Source organism: Rhinoderma darwinii, chromosome 5, assembly GCF_050947455.1.
Source record: "Rhinoderma darwinii isolate aRhiDar2 chromosome 5, aRhiDar2.hap1, whole genome shotgun sequence".
Classification (NCBI taxonomy): Eukaryota; Metazoa; Chordata; class Amphibia; order Anura; family Rhinodermatidae; genus Rhinoderma; species Rhinoderma darwinii.
This window is the reverse complement of record NC_134691.1, coordinates 22651251-22665289: the sequence shown is the minus strand read 5'-3', so window position 1 is coordinate 22665289 and position 14039 is coordinate 22651251. Positions and strand designations below refer to the sequence as shown.

At 44.9% G+C, this 14039-nt stretch overlaps 1 protein-coding gene across 1 annotated transcript in view; it reads left to right on the top strand.

The window, feature by feature from the left end:
* Positions 1 to 11106, top strand: part of SQLE (squalene epoxidase) — a 15013-nt gene extending 3907 nt beyond the window's left edge. Inside the window, exons 3-11 of the mRNA XM_075825746.1 lie at positions 2513 to 2693; positions 3207 to 3303; positions 3743 to 3856; positions 4181 to 4352; positions 5690 to 5785; positions 6128 to 6270; positions 7124 to 7220; positions 8525 to 8612; positions 9764 to 11106. Coding sequence (XP_075681861.1) covers positions 2513 to 2693; positions 3207 to 3303; positions 3743 to 3856; positions 4181 to 4352; positions 5690 to 5785; positions 6128 to 6270; positions 7124 to 7220; positions 8525 to 8612; positions 9764 to 9956 — 1181 coding nt within the window. The 3' untranslated portion in view covers positions 9957 to 11106. The remainder of the gene's footprint in view (positions 1 to 2512; positions 2694 to 3206; positions 3304 to 3742; positions 3857 to 4180; positions 4353 to 5689; positions 5786 to 6127; positions 6271 to 7123; positions 7221 to 8524; positions 8613 to 9763) is intronic.
* Positions 11107 to 14039: the final 2933 nt, after the last annotated feature.

The following is a 14039-nucleotide window of genomic DNA, read 5'->3' as shown; positions in this document are numbered from 1 at the left end:
AGACTATTATGTAGAAGTTAGGAAAAGTTATATATTAGGGCACGTAAAGTTATGCAATTCCGTAATATAAGTGTATTTCAGGCAGAAGAAATGTTCAGCCAGAGCAGCGAAGCTACAAGGAGATCAAAATCCACTGAGCTACTCTACAGCCTGTCAGCAGACTACAGACTAGATGACAACAGTCAGCAGACTACAGACTAGATGACAACAGTCAGCAGACTACAGACTAGATGACAACAGTCAGCAGACTACAGACTAGATGACAACAGTCAGCAGACTACAGACTAGATGACAACAGTCAGCAGACTACAGACTAGATGACAACAGTCAGCAGACTACAGACTAGATGACAACAGTCAGCAGACTACAGACTAGATGACAACAGTCAGCAGACTACAGACTAGATGACAACAGTCAGCAGACTACAGACTAGATGACAACAGTCAGCAGACTACAGACTAGATGACAACAGTCAGCAGACTACAGACTAGATCACAACAGTCAGCAGACTACAGACTAGATCACAACAGTCAGCAGACTACAGACTAGATCACAACAGTCAGCAGCCCATAGACAACCCATAGACTGCAGAGATTGACAGCGTATAACAGTGCTCCCCACCACGGGGTCCCCAGAAGACAGCAGAAAATGATGTCACTCTTAGGGTATGTGCACACACACTAATTACGTCCGTAATTGACGGACGTAATTCGGCCGCAAGTCCAGGACCGAACACAGTGCAGGGAGCCGGGCTCCTAGCATCATAGTTATGTACGATGCTAGGAGTCCCTGCCTCTCTGCAGGACAAATGTCCCGTACTGTAATCATGTTTTCAGTACGGGACAGCAGTTCCACGGAGTAGCAGGGACTCCTAGCATCGTACATAAGTATGATGCTAGGAGCCCGGCTCCCTGCAGTGTGTTCGGTCCGGTACTTGCGGCCGAAATACGTCCGTCAATTACGGACGTAATCAGTGTGTGTGCACATACCCTTAGGGTATGTTCACATGTAGAGTCAAAAACGTCTCAAAATACGGAGCTGTTTTCAAAGGAAAACAGCCCCTGATTTTCAGAAGTTTTTTGAGCAACTCGCGTTTTTCGCAGCGTTTTTTACGGCCGTTTTTGGAGCGGTTTTCATTGGAGTCTATGAGAAAACGGCTCCAAAAACGTCCTAAGAAGTGTCCTGCACTTCTTTTGACGAAGCTGTAATTTTACGAGCCGTCTTTTCACAGCGACGCGTAAAATGACAGGTCGTCGGCACAGAATATCGTATAGCCCATTGAAAGTAATGGGCAGATGTTTGTCGACGTATTGGAGCCATTTTTTCAGACGTAATTCGAGGCGTAAAATGTCTACATTACGTTTGAAAATATGTCGTGTGAACCCAGCCTTAGGGTATGTTCACACTGAGTTTTTTGCAGGCAGATTTTGATCTGCCTGCACGCTGTTTTCCGCGTTTTTCGAAGCATTTATCATGGCATTTTTCGCTCGCACCCATTGAGCGCCACGGGCAAAAATGCTGTGAAATACGCTTTCTCTGTCTCTTATTGATGTCATTGGGAGGTCAGAGATGTAAACGCCAGAAGATGGGGCATGTCGCTTCTTGGGAGGCATTTTTTGGACAGATGACAGGACCCACTGGGCTTCGGATCCCATGAAAGATCTGGGTAAACTTGTTCTCTGCAGAGGGTCAGGTAGACATGGGGCCAACTGTGACTGTTGCTCAAGCGCCCACATAGACCTAGACCCGGACCTGAAACCTGTCAGTTCAAAACACCATCCTTCATCTTTATCAAGAAAAAAAGATCATCTTCATAGCACTTTTTTCTTTTCGTGCGATATCGACATCTTTCACCCATTTCAGTTCTTATTTTGCCGTCGTGGACAGTAAGGCCCTGTTTACAGAAAATTCTGCCTGTAAAAATCAGCTCCTTTTTTTTTAAGTGGTTTTTACCTCTTCAACAGGCAAAGGAAAAAACCCACAGCTTTTTGTGCCAAACAACGCGTCAAAAAACGTGTTGGCTGTTCGCGGCGTTTTTTGCATCTCTCATTAATTTCAATGGGGTTTTGTGGTGGAAAACGCCTCAAGATAGGACATGTCGCTTCTTTTTCCCGCAAGCGTTTCTTTCCACTCGCGGGAAAAACCGCCTCCGCCTCCCATTGAAATCAATGGGAGGCAATTTTTCCAGTATTTTGTCGCGGTTTCCACTGCAAAATAGTGTCCAAAAAATACAGTGTGAACAGGGCCTAACATTCGGCTTATGTCGTATAATTCCATACAGTAGCCAGTCATTTTTCCTGAAGGTTTCCCATTAACAGATTCATTAATATATGGAAGTTTAGTAGGAACATTCCTGCATATATGTAAGAGCTGATTGATGTGCTGGAGCTCAGAAAACTCCATGCTGACTGTTTCCTTGCACTCCATTGCATAATGCAAACTGTTGACAAAGTTTCTATCCTAAATTTATCTCATCATTCCTGAAGACGCTCGTATGATGGTCTTTTTGCAGATGCAGTTGAAGGCCTGGATGCCCATGTGGTTCATGGTTATGTGGTCCATGATATTGAAAGTAAAGCAGAAGTGGAGATCCCGTACCCTGTGAACGGGGAGAAGCAGCTGCAGTGCGGTCGGGCCTTCCATCATGGCCGTTTTATCATGGGGCTTCGTAAGATGGCGATGGCAGAACCCAAGTAAGTGCGCCGAGTAAATGCGGTGTGTCCTTAACCCCTTAGTGACCAGCCTATATTGGGCCTTGATGACGTAGCTGTAAGAAGGCATCAATTCTGGCATTGTTTATTATTTTAGTTATTTTGGCGTTTACCGTGTGGGTTCAGTAACGTAATAGTTTTATAGTGCGGGTCGTTACGGACGCGGTGATACAAATTATGTGTAGCTTTTTAAAGTTTTTTTTAGCTCTTTTCATAATAAAGCATTTTGTAAGGGGAAAAAGTGTTTTTTTAATATTTTTTATTTGGAATTTTTCATTTTTGTTTATTATTAACTTTATCAAACAATTTTTTACTTATTTCTTAGTCCCACTTTGGGACTTTACTATGCGATCGTGTCATCGATTTTATAATACACTGCAATACTTCTGACTCAAGCTCCTGTTCTATACTCATGTCCCTGTCTGGTACTCACCTCACAGACATGACCTTATATCTGAGGGACCACAGTCAGGACAATTGTTGCTTGTTTTCCAGCACGCAGTTTATTGAGGGGACCGTTCTGCAGTTAATTGAAGAAAATGACACCGTTCTAGGAGTCCAATACAGGGACAAAGAAACCGGAGATGTGAAGGTAGGTGGGGGTTTACTGAATTGAACAAAAATATATTTACTGTAATGCCATGTTCACACAGAATATGTTCAGAGTGAAAAATATGAGTATCTATCTATCTATCTATCTATCTATCTATCTATCTATCTATCTATCTATCTATCTATCTATCTATCTATCTATCTATCTATCTATCTATCTATCTATCTATCTATCTATCGAAACCACTGCTGTGGGGCTGGTGTAGGGGGAGATTCAATAGATTATACGTTACATGTCTATATAGGTATAAACCTTAGGGCATATTCACAACCGCATAATTGTGCTACAAATACACAAGACAGGAACACTGTTCGGCATTATGAGCGCATGCTTCACCTGGAGATGGGAGCGATCAGCCTCCTCCTTGTGGCTCCTTGTGTTACTCCCAGCACATTGACGGTTAATATATATTTTGCAGGAAGTCCGTGCACCCCTTACAGTCGTTGCTGATGGAGTTTTCTCCAAGTTTAGAAAAGATCTCATTTCCGGACAGGTCACAGTGTCCTCCCATTTTGTGGGGTGTATTTTAAAGGTAAGTTCTTCAGCCCTTGGACGCCGTCGATATCTTCTGTCTTGTGTTGATTTTACGTTAAAGTGCGCTTACAATAAGACTGGCACATGTTTAATAGGGGCACGTACAAGATGCCAATAACTGTAACTAGTAGGCACAAGTCCCATATGGGGAATGAGAGCCCATTGTACAGCCCCTATACCAGATAGCAGAGGGCTGATAAGCCGATTTCGGTCTGGGGGCTGTACAGTGGGCACTCTCTCAATTAGGTTAACCCTTTTGTAGATCTCCTTCTTTAAGAAAATGTCACTTTTGAACAACTGTTCTCTTTATTTCCAATTCCAGAACTCCCCGCAGTTTAAGGCAAATCACGCCGAGCTTGTTCTCGCCAACCCCAGTCCTGTTCTAATCTACCAGATATCGTCCAATGAGACTCGGGTCCTTGTCGACATCCGGGGAGAAATGCCAAAGAATCTTAAAGAGTATATGTTGGAGAAAATCCTGCCACAGCTTCCGGGTGAGGACCATGAGTCATAGACAGTCATAGCGGGACACGGCCCCTCCTGTTAACCCTCCGACAATAAATCTACAGAAGTGGCTTCTGATTTTAGTGCAAACGTTTCTGATTTTGCAACTCGGCCTCATTCACTTGAGCTTCAATATCAGACACAACCCTCAGGTTTGTCTCATACAACCCCTTCAACAGTGACAACCACAGCTGCAAGGCCTCATGCACACGAACGTATTTTTTTCCTTCCGTAAATGCTGGCGTAAATACGGGTCCTTGGTCACCCGTATTCCACCTGTATTTACGGGCACGTTTTCGTTGCAAAATTGCACTGCACTAGTCGGCAGCCCCTTCTACCCAGCCGTTGTCTTGGTGACGCGTCCCTCTTTCGACATCCAGCCCGACCTCCCTGGATGACGCGGCAGTCCATGTGACCGCTGCAGCCTGGGATTGGCCTGTGATTGGCTGCAGCGGTCACATGGGCTGAAATGTCATCCCAGGAGGCCGGACTGGAGGAAGAAGCAGGGAGTTCTCGGTAAGTATGAACGTCTTTTTTTTTTTCTTACAGGTTGATGTATATTGTGATCGGTAGTCACTGTCCAGGGTGCTGAAACAGTTACTGCCGAGCGTTTAACTCTTTCAGCACCCTGGACAGTGACTATTTACTGACGTCGCCTAGCAACGCTCCCGTAATTACGGGTGCACACACATAGTCACCCGTAATCACGGGAGCCCCATAGACTTCTATGGGCTGTCCGTGCCGTAATTACGGCCTGAAATAGGACATGTTCTATATTTTTCAACGGCACGGGCACCTTCTCGTAAGAAAACGGGGAGGTACCCGTGGCCAATAGAAGTCCATGGGCCTGTAATTACGGGCCGTAATCACGGCCCGTGATTACGGGCGTTTTTACGTTCATGTGCATGGGGCCTAAGACCAGGAATGCGCTCAGAGCAGTTGTCACTTCCCTTCCCCCACATGGGCGTAAAAGGAACAGGATTTCTGACCGTTGAATTCAGCTCCCACCCTCAAGTCTCGTATTATTTTAAATTGTTCTGTTTCTTTAAATGAGAAATTCATGAAAAACTTTGACAATTAGGCGGAAATTTCACCCACAACCCACTCTTTATATTCCCCTGGTGTCTACTGATGTCTTCTCCTCCTGGCCTGCTTAAAATAATAGGTTATGGGGTTTTGGACATCATCACCACTCTTGGATTTTAGCAGACATATTTTTTCTTTGACCCTGTCTAGAGGGCCGTTAAGGATTAATTTGGTCCAGAACTAGGTCAATGCCGCTGTGTAGCCCGAAACACTCGTATGACCTGACATTACTTTATTGCAGAACATTTGAAAGATCCTTTTCATTACGCTGTTGAAAATGACCGACTGAGGACAATGCCGGCCAGCTTCCTCCCACCTTCACCTGTCAACAAAAAAGGTAAGAATACAACGCGAGGCACATTTACCACTGGCGATCAGGATGCCGTATAGACCCTGTGTTCGTCATATATAGAACAATGTGACATTAGAAAACGGGTTTAATCTGATTGGTTGCAATGGTCAATACCACTGTTGCTTGTGCTGCTGTATCTCATTTACATCACTCACTGTATATGGATTTATTATTAGTATACATCTGTATGCAGTGAGCTCCCCCTAGTGCTGGACTCAGGCAGACACAAATGAACCCCGGTGTGTGGACCCGCTTCCTAATGGTATCAGTGATGACATATGGCAACGAAAAGCTGAAACCGTTATCCCTTGTGTTTTTGGGGTGCAGGAGTCCTGCTCCTGGGAGATGCTTACAACATGAGGCATCCGCTGACCGGCGGTGGAATGAGCGTCGTCCTGAACGATGTGAAGATTTGGAGGGATCTCCTTCAGGATCTGCCGGATTTGAATGAACACTCACAAATACTGCAGGTGAGAAACACATTTTTAAAGGGACTTGCCATCTTTTTTTAGAATTCTTTCTGAACTCTCAGCAGGGGGTTATCTTATTTATCCCCTGCAAAGGATGGGGGCAGTCTGCAATCCCAGCATCCTTTGTGAGACTAGGGAGATCTAGCCTCATAACTGCCTAAATTACATTACCATTATATTAGCAATGCCAGGTCACCAGGAGCAGAGTGACCCGGTGTATGGAGAGACGTGATGTATTGTGAAACAAGCCGAATATGTATCCCCTACAAAGGATCCCGGGAATTGTCAGGGCTCCCACAATCCTTTGTTGGACAAGAAAAAATATGCCTTTTTTTTCTCCATCTCTTGTGTTGCAGAAAAATGAAAAAAATGCAATCGCATCAAAACACGCACCAAATCACGCTAAAAATGCATGCGGTTTTCGGATGTGTTTCTGACCGCACCTCAACAACAATGTGTGAATGGACCCTAAAGGGGAAAACCGCGTCGGAAAACGCACCAAAAAACTGCCGAAAAGGCTTCACATTGATTTCAATGGGAGGCAGAGGCGTTTTTTTTCCCCGCCAGCTGTAAAAAGCTGCTCGTGGGAAAGAGAAGCGACATGCCCTATCTCCGGGCGTTTACCTCTCTGGCCTCCCATTGACATCAATGGGAGGCAGAGAAAGCGTTTTTCGCGGTGCTATTTGAGGCAGATTTTTCTGCCTGCAAAAAAACTCCATGTGAACAGGGCCTAAGGCCATGGTCATACTTTGTCTTTTTTTTTTTTGCTAAACTGCCTGAAAAAAAATCGAGGACAAATTGATGATCTTCTTAGTGCTCATATAGTGACGTCTTGTTCCTTAATGTTTTTTAGGCCAAACGGCAGTTCTACTGGTCGAGGAAGAAGTCTCATTCTTTCGTAGTGAATGTTCTCGCCCAGGCTCTGTATGAGCTCTTTGCTGCTACTGATGGTAAGTGAAACTGTAATAAGACCCATGACACTGACCTATTAGGAATAAAAACAGACATTGTTCTCCGGCCAAGGAGGAAACATGACAATGCAAAGAAACGAAATCCGATTAACTCATTCGATGCAATACTGAGACCCGGCAAAGTGCTTCTTACATCACGTTCTAAGTCACGTTCCCAAAAAGCTCTCAAACCCAGCGGAGTCTTTATCCAGCCAGTAAATAATGCCATTTCATGGTGCTCTTTATATATCGCCTTCTACCTGTTTATTAGGATGATGCTGGCATAAGGGCTCATGTGTTGTACAGATCTGTAATACAACATTCGTAGAACGCTATGGGCCCGTACTATACCTCCAATTGTATTTTTTTTTGTCTTACATAGTCCAGGAGAATTTGCGAGAAAAAGAATTGTGGCATGTTCCATCACATGTCATATTACTCAGGCATTCCTAGTGAAGGAGAATACAGTGCCCCATAGAGTGCCTACAGTTCCGTAATATGGACCCGTTATGCTGGGTTCACACATAGTGTCAAGTGCTTAAGGGTGCCCGTACACGCTGTGGCTGTGCTGCGGTAGATGCCGCGCGGTTCTTAGTTTTGCGATGCACGGCCGCAGTGTGTACAGCACCCTAAGGGTACAAATAGACCCAGCGTATTCAGGGCGGATACACTGCTTCAAACTTCGCAGCATATCCGTCCTGAACACCGCAGTGAATGCCGTTCGAAATCCCGCACCACACTGGTGCGTTTTTTCAAGCGTAAATTATCACATGTACTTACCCCTTCCCTCCACTGACGTCCTCTCGGGCCTCCCTGGATGACGTTGCAGGCCATGTGACCGCTGCAGCCTGTGACTGGCTGCAGCGGTCACATGGCCTGCAACGTCATCCAGGGAGGCCGGACTGGAGAAGAAGCAGGGAACTGTGGGTAAGTATAACTTTATTATTTTTTTTCTTACTTGTGACTTTTACGGCGGAATCGATGTGATTCCGCCGCAAATGTCGCAACACACACCTTTGTTGCGGGATTAAGCACCCCATTGAATTCAATGGGAAAACCCGCAACAGAAGAGCTCCGAATATGCAACATTAATTGACATTCTTCGGTTGAAGAAACCGCACCGCAGGTCAATTTATGTGCGTTTTTCCGGCTGCATTTTTCCGCAGTGTGAGGATGAGATTTGCTGCTACTGTGATATGCTGTAGATTTTCCGCAATATTTCCGTTGCTGAAAATCCACAGTGTTTACGCCGTGTGTGTTTGTACCCTAAATGTTTCCTCTAATATGCTGTTGTTTGTTCTCAGATTCCCTGTACCAGCTCAGAAGAGCCTGCTTCAATTACTTCAAGCTTGGAGGAGAATGTGTCGCCGGCCCCATAGGACTTCTGTCTGTGTAAGTGATGATATTCAATGCCCCAATTTCCGTACACACACGACAAGTAAGCGGGAAGCCGTAGAGTGTACAGCAAGCTGGGATTTGTATTTCTATTATATCTGTAAAGCCACATGATGTCAGGATATGTTCCCACACACAGAATACGCTACAGATTTACTGCAACAGAATCTGTAGAAAAACGCTGGTATAGCGGTCATAGAAATCCGCACCGTATTTTGTGTTAAACATGGGTTATAGCAAACTATATGTGCGCCTGAGGATTTCCAGCGGTTTTTACTGTGTTTCCGCTGCGTATACGCTGTAAAAACCGCAACAACATAAATGTGTTGCAGAATTTCTGCTCCCCATTGATGACTATGGGTCAAACATGCTGTGGAATTGAAAAACGCACCGCAGAACACTTTCCGCACGACTTTCGTTCCTTTTTTTTCCTCAGCGTGTGCATGAGATTTTCTGAATCTTATTCACTTTGCTGCTACTGTAACTTCTGCGGAATTTCCGCACAGAATTCCATTGCAGAAATTCTGCAGCGTTTACACTGCGTGGGAACCCTGCGTAACAGTAGCACCACAAGCAGCCAGGGCATGCTGAGAGTTGTAGATTTAAGCCACATGTAGTCGACCTATTGAATGGAGAGCATGCTGACATGTTCAATAATATGACTGCATCATCATGAAATACTAGGGGCATTGTATCCATGTATAATATATGTATATATAGTTTAAACCCTAACTATTATTAAAGAGGTTGTCCTCCTTCTGACAACTGATGACCTATCCACCGGATAGGTCATCAGTATGTCATCGTTGCGGGCCGACACCCGGACCCTGCACCAATAAGCCGCTCCGGTGGCCTGCGGGCACCGGATGTTGTGGCAAATAATGCTATGGACGGAGCTCGGTAGCAGTTGGCTCCGTACATAGCATAGCGGCCGTACTGCAGAACTGCAGCTCGGCCGCTATTCCGTGGCCGGAGCCAACTGCCTCCGGCTTGTACGTCCGGTGCACGGAGGCACCGGACCAGCTGATCTGTGCGGGGCCCGGGTGTCGGACCCCCACAGATCATGTACTGATGTCCGAACCAGTGGATAGGTCATCAGTTGTCAGAAGCTGGAAAACACCTTTAACATCCAATAATTCTTCCTGCAGATTATCCCCCAGACCCACGCTACTTATTGGACATTTCTTCGCTGTCGCCTTTTACGCCGTCTACTTCTGCTTCAAGTCTGAGCCCTGGTTGACCAAGCCTCGCGCCCTGATACGCAGCAGCGCCGTCCTCTACAGAGCGTGTTTCGTCATCTTCCCTCTCATATACTCAGAGATGAAATACCTGGTCTACTGAACTCAGACACTGAACAGTTAACTTTGCCACAGAAGACACAAAATTGTCAAAGAAGTGCATCATGGTGCCACCTCAGATTCGGGTCCCAACCAGCAACAACTGGTCCATAATGACCCTAATCTATACAAGAAGAATGATGGCATGACGGTTTCCAGCTCATACCCGGGCACTGGATCAGATCCGCTCCACAATTGCGCTCTGTGATGCTATTGAAAGCAAAAAGGAGACGCAAACTGATCTTCTTGTTCTATTATCTGAATCATTACAGAACCACAGACGCCTTCATGTGCATCAATATATATATAAGAAACAATTCTCAAAGGAACCAATGATTTGATGTAGGTGAACATTAAGAACGCCACACCGTGTTGGAGCCATCTTCTCTGGATAAAGCATTCCTTTTATTTTAATTTATGGACAGATAATTTTCCCTTCTGTTTATAGTCAGTAGTCGGTGGTTCAATTATTTATTTAGCCCTAAACTGTGGACACATCGCAATAGATGAGTTGATATAACAGCGGGTTCAATATGAGAAGCAGCATCACTAACGGCGCAACCAGAAGCGGGATCGGGTTATTATAGACACCCATTGCCAACACGTAATATTTATAAGACTGGTTCTCCTATAAGTTCAGGAGGATCAGTCCAAGCCTTACGTTCCAGAATGTCTGTGCTAGCCTGTCTTATATAACTACTGTTCTAACGTCCTGGGGCCATATGCCTCCGACATGCCTGTAATCTTCCTTTTAAGTGTTCTATGTTTGATACTGGCTGCTTCAGCTAGTATTGTGCCTGAGCAACAACCCGACGCGTTTCGCCCTCTGTGCCAGTTTGGATTTACAGCATTCATTTCTTTGCCTCCGTGAAGAGCTGGTATTGAGTATCGGACCGATATGTAAATGGTTAATTTTGCATACATTATATTGCACATGTTTCATTATTCTGAAATTCCTAATTGTGTAATAACATTGCAGAAATAGAAAATGGCATTGAAGGGATCAATGGTCTATATGCAAATATTTTTGTACAGTGTAATACACATGTTTTGTTGTAAGTGCTTTGTTTTTATATTTTATAGTATGGAAAATTTTATGCAAACAGAAAAGTCAACCTGCAATTTAATGGAGTTGTTAATTTTACAAATTAAAATGGTTTTGTGAACAGGTTGTTAGTTGTGTCGTGATCGATGTCTGTTGGGAGACTAGTTAAAGTGTAGCTAAACGTTTGACAAACTTCTGACATGTCATAGAGACATGTCAAGAGTTTGGATTGGTGGGTGTCCGAGCACTGAGACCACCACCAATCGCTAAAACGAAGCAGCTGAAGCACTCGTGTGAGCGCTCAGCCGCTTCGTGTCTGTTCGGCTTTTTCCGGAAAGCCGATGTAGCAGAGTACAGGCTTATAGACTTTCTATTGAGTCCGTACTCAGATACATTTATTTCCGGAAAAAGCCGACCAGACACGAAGCGGCTGAGCGCTTACACGAGACCTTCAGCTGCTTCGTTCTAGCGATTAGTGGGGGTCTCAGTGCTCGGACCCCACCAATCCAAACTTCTGACATATCACTATGACATGTCAGAAGTTTGTCAAACGTTTAGCTACAATTTAAGGGCAAGGAGAGACCGTGAGTGTCATGGTCAGGCCTCATACCCACTGCCAGGGCTAAATCAGGGCAGGATCTAAGGGATTTTGCAATCTTCACTTTAAAGCGCCCCTCTCAGGGGTATAGACTTTGTGCGGGGCACCCCCAGTTCTCATCCATGGAGTAGTCTCCAATAGCAACTGTTGACTGGTTGCAGGTGGTGCTCCTGAAGCACGGTACCAGAATAAACAGCAGCGCGGTCTTACAAGCTAAGGTTCGGGCTGGCAGAATTCATGCAACACGATAAGACAGATACAGGGCAGATAGCAATGCAGAGTCCGGAAACAGTCCGCGACGGATCCAAAAAAAGCAAACACCTTCACAAATGTACAGGATCCAAAGAAACTTGTTGCTCAGGTAAGTTGTGGCTCGGAGCAGGTTTTAATAATCACGGACAGCTGATATAGGCGCGTCCCTATAAGACGTAGCGGAGAAACTAGGAGATGGACGTCAATCGCACTGGTATGGACAGTGGCCGGCGTCCTACTATAGTGACATTTGCAGCACTGCGGGATGAGGTACCACATAGCGAGTACGTGTTACATTGTACCCATTTATCCAACAATTGCTGCAATGCGATAAGTCTGCAACACTTGTGGGCTACTGTGTCTTACTATGTGAGTTTTTGTGAGCATAAGGACTTATTCAGAAACTCAGACGGGAAAAACTGCAATTTTTCACGTCAGCGATGCACCAGTGTGGGTCCTGTTTTCACGGACCCCCATAGACTTGAGTCTATGGAGGGATCCGTGAAAACGGAAGAAAATAGGAAATTTTCTATTTTTCATTGGACCCTTCACATGCGTCCGTGTGAATAAGCCCTAATATTGCAATGGGCATGTTGTCCTATTGAAACACTGCACACTTCTGCTGCAACAGCCAATGGGGCAGATGGTGACGAATATTTACCCTCAGACATCCTGATTTAGGATCTGCTTGAGCATTGAAAGGGGACAGGGCTTAGCTTTTCTTAGGGTTTATTCAGACGCTGCTGTTCTTGCCGCGCACCTCAACCGTTATATCTGAATAGACCCTAGGTCACCATTGCAGGCTAAGCAGTTTCTTGCTGCAGCAAGATGACTCCCAGCCAGGGACAAAACACCCTAAGCCACACTCCTTTTCCTAAGATCAGTTCACATGACTGTTTTCCCCACCACCGTTACAAAGACCTTTGCTAGTTATCAATTTTTTCTCCTTTTAATACCATTTCAAAGTAAGGCTACATTCACACGAGCGTATCAGATTCATGCGTGTGAAAAACGCGCGTGAATCTGGTCCGTTATGCATCAGTGTGCTTTGCGAGGGGCATGTGTTATTCACGCAGTCGCAAATCAAATCTTTTTTTAATTTTATTTATTATTTTCAATTGAATTGATGCATAAATCACACCCAGCACACGGATGTGATTTTCACGCACCCATAGACTTCAATGGGCGATAGGTGAAAAACTCAACAATATAGGACATGCGTGAAAACTCCTGCATGTGTGAACGGCCCCATTGAAGTCAACAGGTCCGTGTGCTGCGCGTGATTTTCACGCACAGCACAAAGACGACTTTTCCGCTCGTCTGAATGAGCCCTTACTCTACAGATATAATCTACATGAAAAGTAGAGCTACTTTGTGAATTATCTAGTACTGATCCTGAGTTCCAACCTGTATTAGGCCTCATTCAGAAGCCTGTTAAGCGGCTGTAAGTCCTGTCCTGGCTGCGGGTCTAATGACCCAAACTAAGGCCTGATTCCCACGTCGCGTAAACGCTGCAGAATTTCCACAATGTAATTCTGTGCGGAAATTCCGCAGCGTTTAGAGTAGCAACAAAGTGGATGATATTTAGAAAATCTCATGCCCACGCTGCAGAAAAAAACCGTAGCGTAAATGTTAATAACTTGACCTGCCGTGCAGAATTTAATTCCGCAGCATGTCAATTTATTCTACGTTCTTGTTCATTTTCCGTTGCGGATTTTCCCCATTGAATTCAATGTGGATGCAAAACCTGCAACAGAAAACCAAGTGTAGCCAAATAGGAATCTTTCATGCTGTTAGTTCAGGTCATTAGACCTGTGGTTGGGCCAGGACTCGCAACCGTGATATGGACACTAAGTTGAGACCGCTTTTCGGCGTCCGAATGAGGCATTATACTCTAGAGGTGTATATACAATTCTGCTAGTTGTTATTGGAAACAATCAGCAAGCTTGTCATCAGACACTCCCCTAACATCTTATCCAAACCCCTACAATGCAGGGGGGGGGGGGGCGGCGATGGTTGCTATGGCTGCCTGAGGGCCTAATGAAGGCCCCCAGGTCCGCCATCTTTGTGCACTTATTAAGCCCTTAATAGTTGCCAGTCAGAATCACGATATACTGCAATACATTAGTATTGGGGAACTAATAAAAAAAGTAAAAATGAATGAAATAAAGTTTTTTTTATGTAAAAAAAAT